This window comes from Salvelinus sp. IW2-2015, linkage group LG23 (genome assembly GCF_002910315.2).
Source record: "Salvelinus sp. IW2-2015 linkage group LG23, ASM291031v2, whole genome shotgun sequence".
In the NCBI taxonomy this organism is placed as follows: domain Eukaryota; kingdom Metazoa; phylum Chordata; class Actinopteri; order Salmoniformes; family Salmonidae; genus Salvelinus; species Salvelinus sp. IW2-2015.
In genome coordinates this window covers 21,865,519-21,887,288 of record NC_036863.1, presented here as the reverse complement: position 1 = coordinate 21,887,288, position 21,770 = coordinate 21,865,519, and the positions used below count along the sequence as shown (strand labels likewise).

Sequence of the window (21,770 nt, the reverse complement as noted above, 5' to 3'; positions counted from 1 at the left end):
CTTGATTTTGCGTGACCTAACATAATCGTTTGTGGTGCTTCTCTTGAAAAGCCCTATTTGAAATCGGACCACTTTGGGATTAAACAACAAGATTACCTTTAAAATGGTATAAATACATGTATGTTTGAGAATTTTAATTATGAGATTTCTGTTGTTTGAATTTGGCGCCCTGAACTTTCACTGGCTGTTTGCATATCATCCCGTTAACGGGATTGCAGCCATAAGAAGTTAATGAACATGCACCTGTGGAACGGTCATTAAGACACTAACAGTTTACAGACGGTAGGCAATTAAGGTCACATTATGAAAACTCTAGGACACTAAAAAAGGGGGGGGGGGGTTGGTGAGGAAGGATAAGGAGACGGGGGGGGGTCTGATGCATTGGAGCCATTCACTTAATTGATCCCACTGGGCCCGAGTGAGCAAGTAATTGAACGATCAATCTGCAAATGACAGGCCTCCATCACATAGCGCCGCATGGCGAGAGCAGTGGTCTCGCTGCAGTCCCAATCAAACAGGCAGAGCATCAATACAGGACTATGATTGAATCCTACTATACTGGCTCCGACGCTCGTCGAATGTGGCAGGGCTTGCAAACTATTACGGACTACAAAGGGAAACCCAGTCGCGAGCTGCCCAGTGACGTGAGCCTACCAGACTGGCTAAATGCCTTTTATGCTCACTTCGAGGCAAGCAACACTGAAGCATGCATGAGAGCACCAGCTGTTCTGGATGACTGTGTGATTACACGCTCAGGTCAACATTAACAAGGCCGTGGGGCCAGGTGGATTAAGGACGTGTACACAGAGCTTGCGCGGAACAACTGGCAAGTGTCTTCACTGACATTTTGACCTCTCCCTGACCGAGTCTGTAATACCTACATGTTTCAAGCACACCATCATAGTCCCTCTGCCCAAGAAAGCGAATGCAACTTGCATAAATGACTACCGCCTGCCGCACTCACGTCGGTAGCCATGAAGTGCTTTGAAAGGCTGGTCATGGCTCACATTAACACCATTAACCTGGAAACCCTAGACCCACTCCAAATTGCATACCGCCCCAACAGATCCAGAGATGACGCAATCTCAAATCGCACTTCACACTGCCCTTTCCCACCTGGACAAAACCTATGTGAGAATGCTGTTCATCGACTACAGCTCAGTGTTCAACACCAGTGGATGCTGGACTTCTTGACGGGCCGCCCCCCAGGTGGTAAGGGTAGGTAACAACACATCTGCCATGCTGATCCTCAACACGGGGGCCCCTCAGGGGTGCGTGCGTGCTTAGTCCCCCCCTGTACTCCCTGTTGACCCACGACTGTGTGGCCAAGCATGACTCCAACACTATCATTAAGTTTGCTGACGGCACAACGATGAGACAGCCTATAGGGAGGTGGTCAGAGACCTGGCAATGTGGTGCAAGGACAGCCTCTCCTTAAACATGAGCAAGACAAAGGAGATGATCGCGGACTACAGGAAAAGGACGGCCGAATACACCCCCATTCACATCGACGGGGCTGTAGTGTAGCGGGTTGAGAGTTAAGTTCCTTGGTGTCCACATCACCAACAAACTATCATGGTCCAAACAGGGAACGAGAACACCTTTTTTCACTCTCAGCAGACTGAAAAGATTTGGCATGGGTCCCCAGATCTTCAAAAAGTTCTACAGCTGCACCATCGAGAGCATCCTGCCCGGTATCACCGCCTGGTATTGCAACTGGTCGGCAACCGACCATAAAGGGCTACAGAGGGTAGTGAGTACATCACTGGGGCCAAGCTTCCTGCCATCCAGGACCTATATGCTAGGCGATGTCAGAGGAAGGCCCAAAGAATTGTCCAAGATTCCTGACACCCAAGTCATAGACTGTTCTCCCTGCTACCGCACGGTAAGCGGTACCGGAGCGCCAAGTCACTTTATCCCTACCTACATGTACAAATTCTCACGACTAAATTGTACCCGCGCACATTGACTCGGTACCGGTACCCCCTGTTAACTTCTCTGGGATATGTGGGACGGTAGCGTCCCACTTGGCCAAAAGCCAGAAAAAATTTAGCGAGCCAAAATCAAATATATTACTATAAAAATCAATCTTTCATGAAATCACACACGAAAGACACCAAATTAAAGCTACACATGTTGTGAATCCAGCCAACATGTCTGATTTCAAAAAGGATTTACGGCAAAAGCACACCAAACGATTATGTTAGCTCAGTACATAGCCACAGAAAAACACAGCCATTTTCCCAGCAAAAGATAGTAGTCACAAAAAGCAGTAATAGAGATAAAATTAATCACTAACCTTTGATGATCTTCATCAGATGACACTCATAGGACATCATGTTACACAATACATTTATGTTTTGTTCGATAATGTGCATATTTATATCCACAAATCTCGGTTTACATTGGCGCCATGTTCAGAAATGCCTCCAAAATATCCGGAGAAATTGCAGAGCCACGTCAAATAACAGAAATACTCATCATAAACTTTGATGAAAGATACATGTTTTACATATAATTAAAGATACACTTGTTCTTAATGTAACCGCTGTCAGATTTCAAAAAAACTTTACGTAAAAAGCACACCATGCAATAATCTGGGACGGCGCTCAAACATAACAACATTTCTCCGTCATGTTGGAGTCAACAGAAATACGAAATTACATCATAAATATTCCCTTACCTTTGATTATCTTCATCAGAATGCACTCCCAGGAATCCTAGTTCCACAATAAATAATTGTTTTGTTTGATAATGTCCATTACTTATGTCTAAGTAGCTACTTTTGCTAGCATGTTTAGTGCACATGTCCAAACGCTCGCGCAAATGCAGGCGAACTCGGACAAAAACTTCAAAAAGTTATATAACAAGTCGAATAAACTGGTCAAACTAAGTAGAGAATCAATCTTCAGGATGTTGTTATCATATATATCCAATAACGTTCCAACCGGAGCATTCCTTCATGTCTGTAGACACGTTATGGAACGTAAGGCGATATCATGAGGAAAGCGCCTGACCAGGAACTGGCAATCTGCCAGACCACTGACTCATTCTCCTCCCATCCGGCCCCACAACACAGCATAAGCTTCATTCCACGTTCTACAGACTGTTGACATCTAGTGGAAGGCGTAGGAAGTGCAAACAGATCTATATCTTACAGGGAATTGAATCGGCGATGAGTTGAACATTGACCAGTCTCAGAATTCTCACTTCCTGTTTGGATTTTTTCTCAGGTTTTTGCCTGCCATATGAGTTCTGTTATACTCACAGACATCATTCAAACAGTTTTAGAACCTTCAGAGTGTTTTATATCCAATAGTAATAATAATATGCATATATTAGCATCTGGGACAGAGTAGGAGGCAGTTCACTATGGGCAAGCAATTCATCCAAAAGTGAAAATGCTGCCCCCTATCATAAAGAAGTTAATAGCCTCATTATTGTTATTTTATTGTAAATATAGTAAATTATTTTCTTAAAACTGCATTGTTGGTTAATGGCTTGTAAGTAAGCATTTTACGGTTGCAATACCTTTTGTATTCAGCACTTTTTTATTTTCTTATTTAACTAGGCAAGTCAGTTAAGAACAAATTCTTATTCACACAGACGCCGCCCCACGTGACAAATAAACATATATTTGATGCTGTGGCACTAAAGCCCCATGTCACAGACAGGAAATRGATCCGATGTGATTTAAACAAGGGGGAGATGGAACAATCTGGACAGATTAAATCAATTAGGGGGAAATCTCCATAAAAATGGCTTGTGGGAGAAGGCCAGTGGGGGCCATCAGTCAAACAGCTGCCTGACAGCATCCCCCCATGGGACAATATAGTGTGGCAGTCTGGTTGCCATGTCAACTTGGAGAAAAGCGAGGCCCACTTTTCTGACAGGAGCTGCGGGGGATGAGTTTAAAACATGTGAAATCGTGAGAGAAATGGAAACCCTTAGCGCGATCCCTACAAAAGCAGAACATGAAGCAATATGTGACAGGGAAAAAGATCAGCTGATCAACCTCACACAGACCAATGACTGTGCACAAAGCCCTCAGTGCTGTCTGGCATCCTCCCTGTATGGCCCTGACAACCCACTAGACAACTTTCTGCATAGTCTCTGACAGGCAGAACAACTTCCTGTGCTGAGCGCTGTTCTGTCTGCTGCACCGTGAAATCACTTCTGCTCAATGACAAATGCTGCATGAAAACAGTAGGCACGGAGTTCAAGCACACAGGGCTCTAATGCCACCCTGCAGGTTGTCAGAGACCAAAGGACCTGGCTGTTTTTTTTGTTTTTTAACACATTCCTGAGGTGACTGACAGCCATTCCACCGCAGTACCAGACCCCTCCTCATGTGTCCACCAAACTGGGTGTCCAGGAAGGAGAGGGGAAGGGGATGAAGAGTGAAAACAGAGCCCCTCCCTAAGGGTGGGAAGAGGAGACGGATGGAAAAAAGAGAGAGAGCAAGTGTCGCTCGCACGCTATCTGTGACTCAGACCTCACGCCTGAGCTGCTCCATGAAATTAGAGCTGCCCACAAGATAGACCTGGCAACACAAGGTGAGCGTGGGCAGAAAAGACAGAGGGAGAGAGAGCGAGACAGCAAGGTTTAACAGCCACAGAGAGAGACGGAAAAAGAAATGTTACAGAGGATGGGAGAAGCGGGCAAAGAGGGGACTGTCTGTATCTTCTATTCATGAGTTTTTGCACTCTGCACACTTATACTCAAATTGAAGATCTCGTGATGAGGCGAGGGAAACAGTTTGATACAGAGAACATACGCTGAATGGGAGTTACACTGAGAAGTCCAACAACAAATGTAGAAAAATGCAAAATGAAGCTGTCAGAAGACAAATAGAAATGATCAAATCAAATCAAATCAAATTTTATTAGTCACATACACATGGTTAGCAGATGTTAATGCGAGTGTAGCGAAATGCTTGTGCTTCTAGTTCCGACAATGCAGTAATAACCAACAGTAATCTAACCTAACAATTCCACACTACTACCTTACACACACACACAAGTGTAAAGGGATAAAGAATATGTACATAAAGAATATCATAATGAGCACATGACGTGGTTGGTACAGAACGGCATGGCAGATGCAGTAGATGGTATAAGAGTACGGTATATAATATGAGATGAGTATGTAGGGTATGTAAACATAAGTGGCATAGTTAAAGTGGCTAGTGGTACATGTATTGCATAAAGATGGCAAGATGCAGTAGATGATATAGAGTACAGTATATACATATGAGATGGGTAATGTAGGTATGTAAACATTGTATTAAGTGGCATTGCTTAAAGTGGCTAGTGGTACATTTTTACATAATTTCCATCAATTCCCATTTTTAAAGTGGCTGGAGTTGAGTCAGTATGTTGGCAGCGGCCGCTAAATGTTAGTGGTGGCTGTTTAACAGTCTGATGGCCTTGAGATAGAAGCTGTTTTTCAGTCTCCCGGTCCCTGCTTTGATACACCTGTACTGACCTCGCCTTCTGTGATGATAGCGGGGTGAACAGGCAGTGGCTTGGGTGGTTGTTGTCCTTGATGATCTTTATGGCCTTCCTGTGACATCGGTGGTGTAGGTGTCCTGGAGGGCAGGTAGTTTGCCCCTGGTGATGCGTTCTGCAGACCTCACTACCCTCTGAGAGCCTTACGGTTGTGGGCGGAGCAGTTGCCGTACCAGGCGGTATACAGCCCGACAGGATGCTCTCGATTGTGCATCTGTAGAAGTTTTGTGAGTGCTTTTGGTGACAAGCCGAATTTCTTCAGCCTCCTGAGGTTGAAGAGGCGCTGCTGCGCCTTCTTCACAACGCTGTCTGTGTGGGTGGACCAATTCAGTTGTCCGTGATGTGTACACCGAGGAACTTAAAATTTCCACCTTCTCCACTACTGACCCGTCGATGTGGATAGGGGGTGCTCCCTCTGCTGTTTCCTGAAGTCCACAATCATCTCCTTTGTTTTGTTGACGTTGAGTATGAGGTTATTTTCCTGACACCACACTCCGAGGGCCCTCACCTCCTCCCTGTAGGCCGTCTCGTCGTTGTTGGTAATCAAGCCTACCACTGTAGTGTCATCCGCAAACTTGATGATTGAGTTGGAGGCGTGCATGGCCACGCAGTCGTGGGTGAACAGGGAGTACAGGAGAGGGCTCAGAACGCACCCTTGTGGGGCCCCAGTGTTGAGGATCAGCGGGGTGGAGATGTGTTACCTACCCTCACCCACCTGGGGGCGGCCGTCAGGAAGTCCAGGACCCAGTTGCACAGGGCGGGGTCGAGACCCAGGGTCTCGAGCTTGATGACGAGTTTGGAGGGTACTATGGTGTTAAATGCTGAGCTGTAATCGATGAACAGCATTCTCACATGGGTATTCCTCTTGTCCAGATGGGTTAGGGCAGTGTGCAGTGTGGTTGCGATTGCGTCGTCTATGGACCTATTGGGTCGGTAAGCAAATTGGAGTGGGTCTAGGTGTTCCGGTAGGGTGGAGGTGATATGGTCCTTGACTAGTCTCTCAAAGCACTTCATGATGACGGAAGTGAGTGCTACGGGGCGGTAGTCGTTTAGCTCGTTACCTTAGCTTTCTTGGGAACAGGAACAATGGTGGCCCTCTTGAAGCATGTGGGAACAGCAGACTGGGATAAGGATTGATTGAATATGTCCGTAAACACACCAGCCAGCTGGCTGCGCATGCTCTGAGGACGCGGCTGGAATGCCGTCTGGGCCTGCAGCCTTGCGAGGGTTAACACGTTTAAATGTTTTACTACCTCGGCTGCAGTGAAGGAGAGCCCGCAGGTTTTTGTAGGGGCCGTGTCAGTGGCACTGTATTGTCCTCAAAGCGGGCAAAAAAGTTGTTTAGCCTGTCTGGGAGCAAGACATCCTGGTCCTCGACGGGCTGGTTTTCTTTTTGTAATCCGTGATTGACTGTAGACCCTGCCACATACCTCTTGTGTCTGAGCTGTTGAATTTCGACTCGATTTTGTTCTCTGTACTGAGACTTAGCCGTGTTTGATTGCCTTGCGGAGAGAATAGCTCACACTGTTTGTATCTCATGCTTCCGGTCACCTTGCCCTGGTTAAAAGCAGTGGTTCGCGCTTTCAGTTTCACGCGAATGCTGCCGTCAATCCACGGTTTGGTTTTGGGAATGTTTTATCGTTGCTGTGGGTACGACATCGCAATGCACTTCCTAATGAACTCGCTCACCGAATCAGCATATTCGTCAATATTGTTGTTGGACGCGATGCGGAACATTTCCAATCCGCGTGATCGAAGCAGTCTTGAAGCGTGGATTCAGATTGGTCGGACCAGCGTTGAACAGACCTGAGCGCGGGAGCTTGTGTTTTAGTTAGTCTGTTTGTAGGCTGGAATCAACAAAATGGAGCGTGGTCAGCTTTTCGAGAAGGGGGGCGGGGGAGGCCTTATAAGCGTCGCGGAAATTAGTATAACAATGGTCTAGTGTTTTCCAGCCTGGTAGCACAATCGATATGCTGATAGATTTAGGGAGTTTTGTTTTAGATTAGCCTTGTTAAAATCCCCAGCTACGATGAATGCAGCCTCAGGGTGTGTGGTTTCCAGTTTACAAAGAGTCAGATAAAGTTCGTTCAGGGCCATCGATGTGTCTGCTTGGGGGGAATGTATACGGCTGTGATTATGATTGACGAGAATTCCCTTGGTAGATAATGCGGTCGACATTTGATTGTGAGGAGTTCTGATGCAGTGAACAGAACGACTTGAGTTCTTGTGTGTTGTTATGATGATCACACCACTTCTCGTTAATCAAAGGCATACCCCCCGCCCCTCTTCTTACCGGAAAGATGTTTGTTGCTGTCGGCGCGATGCATGAAGAAACCAGCTGGCTGCACCGACTCCGTTAGCGTCCCTTGAGTTAGCCATGTTTCCGTGAAGCAGAGCACGCTTGCAATCCCTGATGTCTCTCTGGAATGCTACCGTGCTCGGATTTCATCAACCTTATTGTCAAGAGACTGGACATTGGCGAGTAGTATGCTAGGGAGTGGAGCGCGATGTGCCCGTCTCCGAAGCCTGACCAAGAACCGCCACGTTTTCCCCTTTTTCGCGTCGCACGGGGTCGCCGGCTGGGATCAGATCCATTGTATTGGGTGGAAGGCAGAACACTGGATCCGTTTCGGGAAAGTCATATTCCTGGTAGGAACGATGATGAGTTGACGTTAATCGTATATTCAGTAGTTCCTCCCGACTGTATGTAATGAAACCTAAGATTACCCGGGGTACCGATGTAAGAAATAACACGTAAAAAAACAAAATACTGCATATTTTCCAAGGAACACGAAGCGAGGCGGCCATCTCTTTTCGGCGCCGGAAGGTTGAGCAATCAAACATTGCTTGTCATACAAAAAGCTGAAAACAGTCTAGATGACGCAGCAGTTTGTTGTGTACTGCTGTAATTACATAATATGTACACGAGGATGTAATTACCATAGCTACCAGTATGTTGATGATTACAAACAAACACATACCTACCATGTGTTTCATCAACAGTACTACATTGTTTAATTTCCTATAACCAGCTAAGCCAATTGTAACCAAACCTAAACAAAATGTGTATTCCTCCAAATAACATATAACAATATCTGAATTACGACAGGCTACCTAGCTACGGTAGTTCAACTGGTGTACAACTGGGGTACGACAGTTGAACTAAGCTCATGAGGCATTTATAAGTTATATTCTTCAAGAATCAAATTGGTAGATATCATGAATTTATGAGTCCAAAAATGGATGTAGCAACTGCTGATTGTCCCTTTAACTAAACCGACCGGATTAGCCTCACGGCTCCATGGTGGTGGGAGAATACCACCCTGAACTCGAACCCTGCCACCATGCAGTTTCCTTAGGCTAGCACTGAACTAAATACATTTTCTACCTGGAAAGGTAGAATTGCTACCTCTCTCGACGTAAGACCAAGAAAGCACACACTTTCTCCGGCTAGCTTTGTGCTAGCTAGATAGGCTATTAGCCCACGAAATGAACGCTCAAGACTTTCTTAGCCAATGTTGCAAGGATCAAGCTGAACTTGGCTAGCTCTCTGGAAAGCAAGCTAACCACACCAGCATTCCCAAGGAATACTATTCTCGTAGCCATGGAGCCTGCTGCCCCTGAACAGGGAGAACCGAGCAGGGCTCCTGCCCCAGGACAGGTACACCTATGTCCATGCAGGGCTACAATAGCAGGAAAGGACACACATTCTTTGTGTATCGCCTGCTTGGGTCTGAGCACGCTAAGGCAGAACTCGCTAACCCCGAGTCTTACGTGCACTGTAGAGACTTTCCCTCAACCGCACACAGACGGCGACTGCATGCTCAACTTATGCAGCCTCTCGGACAAGGAGGAAGCAGATGTCATTGACGTTCCCTTCGGGCCGAAGGAACTGTTTGGGCCGGCTATTGCACCACGCGGCAAAAGTATTGAATTTCTGCGCTGCAGACCCGGGAACTGTGGAAACCCGGTCTACCCCTCCACGGGCCAAGGCTTTGTGGCAGTGAAAGGGCAACACGCTGGAACCAGGGTTTCCCACACTGCAAAGCCCCAATGCAGCAGGCTGGGATTCCCACAGGGATTCCTAAAAGAGGCCGACGGTGGGGGAAACAGCAATTTGCTGCAGCCACGTCTAACTTACTAATTCCCCTGGAGGGGAAGAAGGGGCGCTCGACCTGGATTGATTATGGGACTGAATAGGAATCCGACCCTGGACAGCATTAGCAAAATAATTTGTTCATTTTTCCTGAGCAAATATGACTCCTCCACAGCACTGTGCCAGAAGGAGCCATACAGTACAGTGTGCGGTCAAGCAGCATTGTATGCTCTGTGCAACCCCACGTTTAAAAGTCTATAGTATGTGACCTATATAGCCTTTACAGTCTGTACTTTACCAAAGACACTGCACACTGCAAATCACATTATAGCCTTGAATATTCCGCTCCCCTATAACAAAGTAATGCTCAATATTCTATCTAGAGAGAAAGTGAATTCTGAAATATCCCAGGAGAAAGTTTGGGCAAGAAATTATGCAACACAGGGATAATATTTTTGTGGTATTTTACCCCCCGTTTCTCCCCAATTTCGATCTTGTCTTATCGCTGCAACTCTCCAACGGGCTTGGGAGGCGAAGGTCCAGTTATGCGTTTCCCGAAACATGACCCGCCAAAACGCACTTCTTAACACCCGCCTGTTTAACCCAGAAGCCAGCTGCACTGACCAAGGTCAGCCTGCAGGCGCCCGGCCCGCCACAAGGAGTTGCTAGAGCGGGATGAGCTAAGTCCCTCCGGCCAAACCCTCCCCTAACCCAGACGATGCTAGGCCAATTGTGCGCCGCCCTATGGGACTCCCGATCACGGCCAGTTGTGATACAGCCCGGGATCAAAGCTGGGTCTGTAGTGATGCCCCTAGCACTGTTATGCAGTCCCTTAGACAGCTGCACCACTCGGGAGGCCCTACACAGGGATTTTAACCCATATGATTAATCCCTCCCCACCGACACACAACAATTAAAAAGATAACAGTAATGTAAATTAATGCAATATTGGTTTTGAAGAATTAAACTCATAAAAACATTAAGTGAACCAGTGAGGACCCCACGTCATTCCATCTCTTTGCTCCTACCTCAAAGGCACTGAACAATTCATTCCTAAAGTGGAGATGGTCAACACATCCGTCAATGAGGCCAGGGTGGCGGTGGCAGCGGGAGCTAATTAAAGATGAATTAAACATTGTGTGATGAAGGCAGGGTGGAGGCTGAGAGGGGCTTGGAAGAGAAGAGCTCAGCTGCGGCAGTCTGAGCCTCATTAATAAATGACCACAGGATAGCCCTCTGCAAACAGCCGACACACTAGTAAACAAATGAGTCACTTGTACACTGAGGAAGCATTTTGGTACGTTTTGTTTGTGTGTCTCAGTCCTTGCATACCGGTGCCTGCGAGTGAGTCAGCACAGTGTGAGTAATATATATATATTTGGACACACCTACTCATTCATTCAAGCTGCTACGGTCATCCCCCTCTTCAAAGGGGGAGACACTCTAGACCCAAAATGTTACAGACCTATATCCATCCTGCCCTGCCTTTCTAAAGTCTTCGAAAGCCAAGTTAACAAACAGGTCAGCGACCATTTCGAATCTCACCGTACCTTCTCCACTATGCAATGTGGTTTCCGAGCTGGTCATGGGTGCACCTCAGCCACGCTCAAGGTCCTAAACGATATCATAACCGCCATTGATAAAAGACAGTACTGTGCAGCCGTTTTCATCGACCTGGCCAAGGCTTTCGACTCTGTCAATCACCACATTCTTATTGGCAGACTCAATAGCCTTGGCTTCTCAAATGACTGCCTTGCCTGGTTCACAAACTACTTCTCAGATAGAGTTCAGTGTGTCAAATCCGAGGGCCTGTTGTCCGAACCTCTGGCAGTCTCTATGGGGGTTTCACAGGGTTCAATTCTCGGGCCGACTCTTTCCTCTGTATATATATATCAATGTCGTCGCTCTTGCTGCTGGTGATTCTCTGATCCACCCCCACGCAGACGACACCATTCTGTATACATCTGGCCCTTCTTTGGATACTGCGTTAACAAACCTCCAAAACGAGCTTCAATGCCATACAACACTCCTTCCGTGGCCTCCAACTGCTCTTAAATGCTAGTAAAACTAAATGCATGCTCTTCAACCGATCGCTGCCCGCACCTGCCCGCCCGACTAGCATCACTACTCTGGACGGTTCTGACATAGAATATGTGGACAACTACAAATACCTAGGTGTCTGGTTAGACTGTAAACTCTCCTTCCAGACTCACATTAAGCATCTCCAATCCAAAATTAAATCTATAAAATCGGCTTCCTATTTCACAACAAAGCCTCCTTCACTCATGCTGCCAAACATACCCTCGTAAAACTGACTATCCTACCGATCCTTGACTTTGGCGATGTCATTTACAAAATAGCCTCCAACCCTCTACTCAGCAAATTGGATGTAGTCTATCACAGTGCAATCCATTTTGTCACCAAAGCCCCATATACTACCCACCATTGCGACCTGTATGCTCTCGGGGGCTGGCCCTTGCTACTCATTAAGCTGGTTGAGAGAATGCCAACAGCGTGCAAAGCTGTCATCAAGGCATAGGGTGGCTACTTTGAAGAATATCAAAATATATTTTCATTTACTTAACACTTTTTTGGTTACTACATGATTCCATGTGTTATTTTATAGTGTTGATGTCTTCACTATTATTCTACAATGTAGAAAATACTGAAAATAAAGAAAAACCCTTGAATGAGTAGGTGCATCCAAACTTAACTGGTACTGTATGTATGTATGTATGTATGTATGTATGTATGTATGTATGTATGTATGTATGTATGTATGTATGTATGTATGTATGTATGTATGTATGTATGTATGTATGTATGTATGTATACTACCGTTCAAAAGTGTAGGGTCACTTAAGAATGTCCTTGTTTTTGAAAGAAAAGCAAATTTTTTGTCCATTAAAATAACATCAAATTGATCACAAAAACAGTGTAGACATTGTTAATGTTGTAAATGACTATTGTAGCTGGAAACGGCAGATTTTTAATGGAATATCTACATAGGAGTACAGAGGCCCATTATCACCAACCATCACTCCTGTGTTCCAATGGCACGTTGTGTTAGCTAACTGGCAGCTTCATCAAATAGTACCCGCAAAACACCAGTCTCAAGGTCAACAATGAAGAGGCGACTCCGGGACGATGGCCTTCTAGGAAGAGTTGCAAAGAAAAAGCCACATCTCAGACAATAAAAATAAAAGATTTAGATGGGCAAAAGAACAGACACTGGCCAGAAGACCTCTGCCTAGAAGGCCAGCATCCCGGAGTCGCCTCTTCACTGTTGACGTTGAGACTGGTGTTTTGCGGGTACAATTTAATGAAGCTGCCAGTTGAGGACTTGAGGCATCTGTTTCTCAAACTAGACACACTAATGTATTTGTTCTTGCTCAGTTGTGCACCGGGGCCTCCCACTCCTCTTTCTATTCTGGTTAGAGACAGTTTACGGTGTTCTGTGAAGGGAGTAGTACATAGCGGTTGTACGAGATCTTCAGTTTCTTGGCAATTTCTCACATGGAATAGCCTTAATTTCTGAGAACAGGAATAGACTGACAAGTTTCAGAAGGAAGTTCTTTGTTTCTGGCCATTTTGAGCCTGTAATCAAACCCACAAATGCTGATGCTCCAGATACTCAACTCAAGAAGGACAGTTTTATTGCCTCTTTAATCAGAACAACAGTTTTCAGCTGCGCTAACATAATTGCAAAAAGGTTTTCTAATGATCAATTAGCCTTTTAAATGATAAACTTGGATTGGCTAACACAACGTGCCATTGGAACACAGGAGTGATGGTTGCCGATAATGGGCCTCTGTAGATATTCCATTAAAAAAAAGCAGTTTCCAGCTACAATAGTCATTCACATTGTCTACACTTTTTTTCTGATCAATTTGATGTTATTTTAAATGAACAAAAAAAACAAAGACATTTCTAAGTGACCCTAAACTTTTGAATGGTAGTACACACACGCGCGCGTACCTTTGTCACTGAAGTCGTCCACCAGTATGACCTCAGCGATGAGCTCAGGGGGCGAGCGGTTGAGCACGCTGTGTACTGTCCTGAGCAGGGACGACCAACCTTCGTTGTGGAATGGGATGATGATGCTGGTGTTGGGCAACTTCTCCCCATACAGCTTCTGTTTACAGCTAAACACACACACAAACAGGCAAATAAAATAATAAGCAACAAACAAACAGCAATTGCCAAAAAGCAAATAGAGTGACTACTGAGGGGCTGTAGAGCAGGGTTGGTCGTCTTCATAAAGTGTTTGAGTATGAGGATCAGTTTTAGCTTTTAAGAGCATAGTGAATAACATTACATTGCCGGATGGGAACTAATCCTAGATCACTCATAGTGTGAGATTCTTTATGATGACAGGCCCTGGTGTTGCACAAAAGTTATCTTCTGGAGAGATCAACAATACTTTAGTATTATCATGTAGGCCTAGTATTCATGACCCACAAATATGACCGTACGCAATGATACACAGTAATGATATGATATCACAATATTAGGCTATATAATATGATTACTATATTGAAATAACCATAGCAGATAATGAAAGCGGCAGTTTCTGGTTCATTAGTAAAATGAGAGCTAGAGCAGAGCACTAGCCCAAATCAAATTTGTTGCAAAACATTGAGACAACTCAGACCAATTACGAGCACACCCACATTTCCTTGCATTGTATCGCTAGAGCAATGGAATTTAGTGGCTTCCTTCATTGGAATACTGTCACAGCGAAACAAAGACATTGAATGTATCAAGACCAGATATCCACTCGGCAATTCCGGTGGTGACAACATGACTGTCACCACGCGGGAGCGGGCCTCCAGGGCAGACAGGTCCACCGATTAGATATGGGAGAGCAGGTGTGGCCACCTCATTGGTCTAACTGACACAGAGTGATGGGCCTGACAGCCGATTGTCACAGTGGCACTTCAGTTGTCAGAAGGCCAAGCTCCTGCCTCAGCATCCTCTTCATCATCCCTCACTTTTTCATTAAAGAGGAGAGGGTACCAGGTCCCACAGACAGTGCTGCGAGAGACAGAAAGCAGGAGAGAGGGTGAGAAAGAGGAACAAAGAGAACGAGAGAGTGAGATAGCTAATTGCTCCCTAATATGCGAAGGCGGTATACTGGGGTATTTGGAAATAGCCACAGGATGGTTTTTCAATACGTTTGAATTTTTTGTTGTTGTTGAAGTTTTCAATACATTTTAATATTTGTAGCAATTGTTTTTCTAAACCCTGCAGTCAACTTGTGCAAAGCGTTAGGAGATAAAGCAGATCGCGTTCTTCATTTCACCTATCACATTATTTTACATTATGAAGCTTACTGTAGTTCCCCAGAACAGTTGAGCCAGTCACGTGTTTGTTAGTAAATAGCACAACTGGAGAAAAGGGGAGCAGGTGAGTCCAGCTGTGTATTGACAGAGGTCGTGCTCTATACTGAAAACCAGTGTTTTTGGGATGTGCAACTAGTTCTTTCCCCACACATTCTGCAAAAAATAGCTTCATTTTCATCAGATAAACAGAAGTGCAACGCTACTTGGCTGGCAGCCACATGAGTAAATGAGCTTACAATTAAAAAAAGAAAGGTCTTTTTTGCAAAAATGATGCATGGCCATCATATTTCTAATGTTCAGGCCTATCATAGAAAGAATGTAGCCAGCTACACTTGCTAACGTTTTGCTTTAAGTTACTCTTGCATTTTACCAGAGATAAATAGGCTGGCTACACCGAGAAAATTACCAGAGAAAAATACCTACATAAGTCCGAGCACTGTGTGCTGAAACTATCATCCGAGTTTAGAAGTGCAACTTAAGTACAAAATTAGTCAGATGCCTCTTCTCTGAGCAGAATAGGCAGGCCCGTTGCCCTTGCCACTTTAGACCACACAGAAACAGGGTGTAGACATGCTGCTGGAAAGCCAGTACTGCTCTTCCTTCAGACAAGCATTCCTCAAAATGTTGTTTATTTGAACAATGTCTCTCATTCACATTCACTTGTAAATGTTCAAACTCACCAAAAAATGACATTTGGTAGCTCCTACCTACAGTGGAGAGAACAAGTATTTGATACACTGCCGATTTAGCAGGTTTTCCTACTTACAAAGCATGTAGAGGTCTGTCATTGTTATCATAGGTACACTTCAACTGTGAGAGACGGAATCTAAAACAAAAATCCAGAAAATTACATTGTATGATGTTGAAGTAATTAATTAGCATTTTATTGCATGACGTAAGTATTTGATCACCTACCAACCAGTAAGAATTCCGGCTCTCACAGACCTGTTAGTGTTTCTTTAAGAAGCCCTCCTGTTCTCCACTCATTACCTGTATTAACTGCACCTGTTTGAACTCGTTACCTGTATAAAAGACACCTGTCCACACACTCAATCAAACAGACGCCAACCTCTCCACAATGGCCAAGACTAGAGAGCTGTGTAAGGACATCAGGGATAAAATTGTATACCTGCACAAGGCTGGGATGGGCTACAGGACAATAGGCAAGCAGCTTGGTGAGAAGGCAACAACTGTTGGCGCAATTATTAGAAAATGGAAGAAGTTCAAGATGACGGTCAATCACCCTCGGTCTGGGGCTCTATGCAAGATCTCACCTCGTGGGGCATCACTGATCATGAGGAAGGTGAGGGATCAGCCCAGAACTACACGGCAGGACCTGGTCAATGACCTGAAGAGAGCTGGGACCACAGTCTCAAAGAAAACCATTAGTAACACACTACGCCATCATGGATTAAAATCCTGCAGCGCACGCAAGGTCCCCCTGCTCAAGCCAGCGCATGTCCAGGCCCGTCTGAAGTTTGCCAATGACCATCTGGATGATCCAGAGGAGGAATGGGAGAAGGTCGTGTGGTCTGATGAGACAGAAATAGAGCTTTTTGGTCTAAACTCCACTCGCCGTGTTTGGAGGAAGAAGAAGGATGAGTACAACCCCAAGAACACCATCCCAACTGTGAAGCATGGAGGTGGGAACATCATTCTTTGGGGATGCTTTTCTGCAAAGGGGACAGGACGACTGCACCGTATTGAGGGGAGGATGGATGGGGCCATGTATCGCGAAATCTTGGCCAACAACCTCCTTCCCTCAGTAAGAGCATTGAAGATGGGTCGTGGCTGGGTCTTCCAGCATGACAACGACCCGAAACACACAGCCAGGGCAACTAAGGAGTGGCTCCGTAAGAAGCATCTCAAGGTCCTGGAGTGGCCTAGCCAGTCTCCAGACCTGAACCCATTAGAAAATCTGGAGAGAGCTGAAAGTCCGTATTGCCCACCGACAGCCCCGAAACCTGAAGGATCTGTAGGTCTGTATGGTCTGATTGGGGATCATATTTAGGCAGCCTTTCCCACCTGTTGTTTGTGGGATCTTGATTTTGTATTGTTGCTTTTTAGCCCTACAAAGACTTTTTCCACTTTCTTACTTTTCAGCCTTATTCTAAAAATGATTAAATTGTTTTTTCCCCCTCATCAATCCACAAACAATATCCCATAATGACTAAGCGAAAACAGGTTTATAGAATCTTTTGCAAAGGTATTCAAAATAAATAACTTATTTACATAAGTATTCAGACCCTTTGCTATGAGACTCGAAATAGAGCATCCTGTTTCTATTGATCATCCTTGAGATATTTCTACAACTTGGAGTCCACCTGTGGTAATTTCAATTGATTGGACATGATTTGGAAAGGCACACAGCTGTCTATTTAAGATCCCACAGTAAAAATACCATGTCTTATGTCAGTTAGGATTGCCACTTTATTTTAAGAATGTGAAATGTCAGAATAATAGTAGAGAGAATGATTTACTTCAGCTTGTATTTCTTTCATCACATTCCCAGTGGGTCAGAAGTGTACATATACTAATTGAGTGTTTGGTAGCATTGCCTTTAAAGGGTTCAACTTGGGTCAAACATTTCGGGTAGCCTTCCACAAGCTTCCCACAATAAGTTGGGTGAATTTTGACCCATTCCTCGTGACAGAGCTGGTGTAAATGAGTCAGGTTTGTAGGTCTCCTTGCTCGCACACACCTTTTCAGTTCTGCCCACACATTTTCTATGGGATTGAGGTCAAGGCTTTGTGATGACCACTCCAATACCTTGACTTTGTTGTCCTTAAGCCATTTTGCCACAACTTTGGAAGTATGCTTGGGGTCATTGTTTATTTGGAAGACCAATCTGCGACCAAGCTTTAACTTCCTGACTGATGTCTTGAGATGTTGCTTCAATATATCCACATAATTGTCCTTCCTCATGATGCCATCTATTTTATGAAGTGCACCAGTCCCTCCTGCAGCAAAGCACCCCCACAACATGATGCTGCCACCCCCGTGCTTCACGGTTGGGATGATGTTCTTCAGCTTGCAAGCCTCCCCCTTTTTCCTCCAAACATAACGATGGTCATAATGGCCAAACAGTTCTATTTTTGTGTCATCAGACCAGAGGACATTTCTCCAAAAAGTACGATCTTTGTCCCCATGTGCAGTTGCAAACCTTAGTCTGGCTTTTCTATGGCGGTTTTGAGACAGTGGCTTCTTCCTTGCTGGGCAGCCTTTCAGGTTATGTCGATATAGGACTCGTTTAACTATGGATATACTTTTGTACCTGTTTCCTCCAGCATCTTCACAAGGTCCTTTGCTGTTGTTCTGGGATTGATTTGCACTTTTCGCACAAAAGTACGTTCATCTCTAGGAGACAGAACGCGTCTCCTTCCTAAGCAGTCTGCGTGGTCCCATGGTGTTAATACTTCTGTACTATTGTTTGTACAGATGAACGTGGTACCTTCAGGTGTTTGGAAATTGCTCAAAAGGATGAACCAGACTTGTGGAGGTCTACAATTTTGAAGTCTTGGCTGATTTTCGGTTCAGAAATACATCAAAAAGTGTGAAGACTTCTGCCTGAAGCACATACAGTTGAAGTTGGAAGTTATACACATTAGCCAAATACATTTAAACTCAGTTTCACAATTCCTGACATTTATTTCAAGTAAAAATTCCCTGTCTTAGGTCAGTTAGGATCACCACTTTATTTTAGAACGTGAAATGTCAGAATAATAGTAGAGAGAATGATATATTTCAGCTTTTATTTCTTTCATCACAATCCCAGTGGATCAAAAGTGTACATGCACTCAATTAGTATTTGGTAGCATTGCCTTTAAATTGTTTAATTTGGGTCAAACGTTTCAGGTAACCTTCCACAAGCTTCCCACAATATATTGGGTGAATTTTGGCCCATTCCTCCTGACAGAGCTGGTGTAACTGAGTCAGGTTTGTAGGCCTCCTTGCTCGCACACTCTTTCAGTCGTGTCCACAAATTTTCTAGCATCTTCACAAAGCCCTATGCTGTTGTTCTGGGATTGATTTAGGAGAAATCTCTAGGAGATAGAACGCGTCTCCTTCCTGAGCAGTATGACGGCTGCATGGTCCCATGGTGTTTATACTTGCGTACTATTGTTTGTACAGATGAACGTGGTACCTTCAGGCGTACAGAAATTTCTCCCAAGGATGAACCAGACTTGTGGAGGTCTACAATTTTTTTTCTGAAGTCTTGCCTGATTTTCTTTTGATTTTTCTATGATGTCAAGCAAAGAGGCACTGAGTTTGAAGGTAGGCCTTGAAATACATCCACAAGTACACCTCCAATTGAGGTATCAGAAGCTTCTAAAGACATAACATAATTTTCTGGAATTTTCCAAGCTGTTTAAAGGCACAGTCAACTTAGTGTATGTAAACTTTGGACCCACTGGAATTGTAATACAGTGAATTATAAGTGAAATAATCTGCATGTAAACAATTGTTGGAAAAATTACTTGTGTCATGCACAAAGTAGATGTCCTAACCGACTTGCCAAAGCTATAGTTTGTTATCAAGAAATGTGTGGAGTGGTTGAAAAACGAGTTTTAATGACTCCAACCTAAGTGTATGTAAACTTCTGACTACAACTGTAGGTCAGCAATGGGGAGTTACTGCTTCCCACAAGAGCACAAAACATGTAAGCTACATGTCAAGCTGTCTTTGAAAAGCCAGTCAGGTAAAAAGCGTATGTCAAAAAAAGAAAGAAAAAAGGAAGTGTTGTATTTTCAGACAGGTAGCCTACATTGTCTAATTCTCTGTATGGTAATAATAATACATTTTATTTTGTAAAGTGGTTTCTTGCATCATATAAACACAATGTAATGTACAGTCACCTATTTGGCCCATGGTGTTACAGACAAAGTAAAAAAGTTATGCCATGTAGGACTGCACTGAACACCACATACAGGCTACTGTAGGCTATCATAGAAATCAAAAGCTATTTCCATGTTAATATGTTATGGGGTTTGCTCCATTGGTTTTGTTGGTAGGCCTACATTATGCTCAAACAGTAGCTAATAAAACTAAGGCTACGGCTTCAGTGTTCACTGTAAATGCGCGCCGGAAGTTGCACAAAATTCTCACAACGTTCAAGTTTCCAAATTTGCTCAGTGCCCCCAAAAATTGTAAGGAACATTGATCACGGCACAATGCCTCTCCCCATGTGACCTAATTGTTGTGTGCAAGTACTGAAATGCATGTGTAACTGATAGATGCACACACGGTAATATTTTTAAATATATAGTAAATTGTAACGTTTTTTTTCGTTATGTGTCGGACCCCAGTAAGACTACCTGTCGCCATTGGCATCGGCTAATAGGGATCCTAAATCAATCAAATCTGTTATTATTTTACATTATGAAGCTTACCCTAGTTCCACAGAACAGTTGAGCCAGTCACGGATTTGTTTGTAGATACACATCAGTCAGAGCGCTGTCTGTCTGCTGATAGAATGCCTGTTAGTGAATTCTCATCTGAGTGGAGAAGTGCAACTGAAGCCTGAGATTTGTCTTAAACAGAGCATAAATTACAATAAGAAGCATTTTAAATCGGCAAGACATTTCTTATGCATTCTTTGTTTCCTGTGTGAAAAACGCAGAATTCTGTATTAACGCGACCCCTAACTTTAATTTGCTAGTTAATCTAAGTAAGTGGATTAATTAATAAGGTGACAGAGCATCATATTGTCACAGCTTTCTGCCGTGTTTGAGAAGTCAAAGCCCTTTGGATTCGTTATTTGTACAGATGCCACCATCTTGATTTCCTTGCGTTTTTTCTCTTCTTCGTTCTCAGCCCATCTTCTCCTCTCAGAGCAGAACAGACTCATTGCCCTAGCGACTCCAGACATACACAGTGTGTAGCCTACACATACTGCTCCAGAGCCAGTACTGTTCTTCCTTCAAAAAAGCATACGTCAAAACTTTGTTAATTTGCACAATGTTGCTTGTTCACAGTCGCTGTAAAATGTCCAAACTCACCAAAAATGACATTTGGTAGCTCCTACCTGTATATGTATAACTTCATGAGCTGGATTGCCCATCTTTGCAATTAGTTTGTTTTCGCTTGTGCTCGATAGCATATTTAGCTAGCAACCTCTGTTGACATTCACTATTACCTGTGCTAATTTTGTTAGAAATCTGATATATATACATTGGGCGCCATTTTTTTTTTATGTGCCCCCTCGTGTACTAAGCCGGTAATACCGTATATATCCCAGTATGAGAGGAGGACGGTATGAAAATATGGATAACGCCCAACCCTAAATCAGATTATCATCTGAAATCAAGCTACCTGATGGGACTTTTAATAAATGCAGAAAATCTAACAAAATAAACGTTCTACCACAGTGCCCATGTTATTTTTGTGAAGACCATTTGGTTCGGAGTTTGGAAAACTATTTATGCTGAACAAAAATATAAATGCAACATGTAAAGTGTTGGTCCCATGTTTCATTTGCTGAAATAAAATATTCCAGAGATTTTCCATATGCACAAAATGCTTATTTCTCTCTAATTTTGTGCACAAATTTGTTTACATCCCTGTTAGTGAGCATTTTTCCTTTGCCAAGATAATCCATCCACCTGACAGGTGTGGCAAATCAAGAAGCTGATTAAACTGCATGGTCATTACACAAGTGCACCTTGTGCTGGGGATAATTAAAGGCCACTCTAAAATGTGCCGTTTTGTCACAACACAATGCCACAGATTTCTCAAGTTGAGGGAGTGTGCAATTGGCATGCTGACTGCAGGAATGTCAACCTGAGTTCTTGACAGATAATTGAATGTTAATTTCTCTAC

The 21,770-nt window shown here is 44.1% G+C and overlaps 1 protein-coding gene across 4 annotated transcripts in view; it reads right to left on the bottom strand.

The window, feature by feature from the left end:
- The window catches only part of LOC111950719 (polypeptide N-acetylgalactosaminyltransferase 10-like), a 98,887-nt gene that overhangs the window by 37,041 nt on the left and 40,076 nt on the right, over nucleotides 1-21,770 (bottom strand). For all 4 annotated transcript variants that reach the window (XR_002875522.2, XM_023968534.2, XM_070434261.1 and 1 more), the window contains exon 4: nucleotides 13,585-13,751. Coding sequence is in view for 3 of the 4 variants with exons in the window: in XM_023968534.2 (XP_023824302.1) it covers nucleotides 13,585-13,751 (167 nt within the window). In the remaining variant the exon portion in view is untranslated. The remainder of the gene's footprint in view (nucleotides 1-13,584; nucleotides 13,752-21,770) is intronic.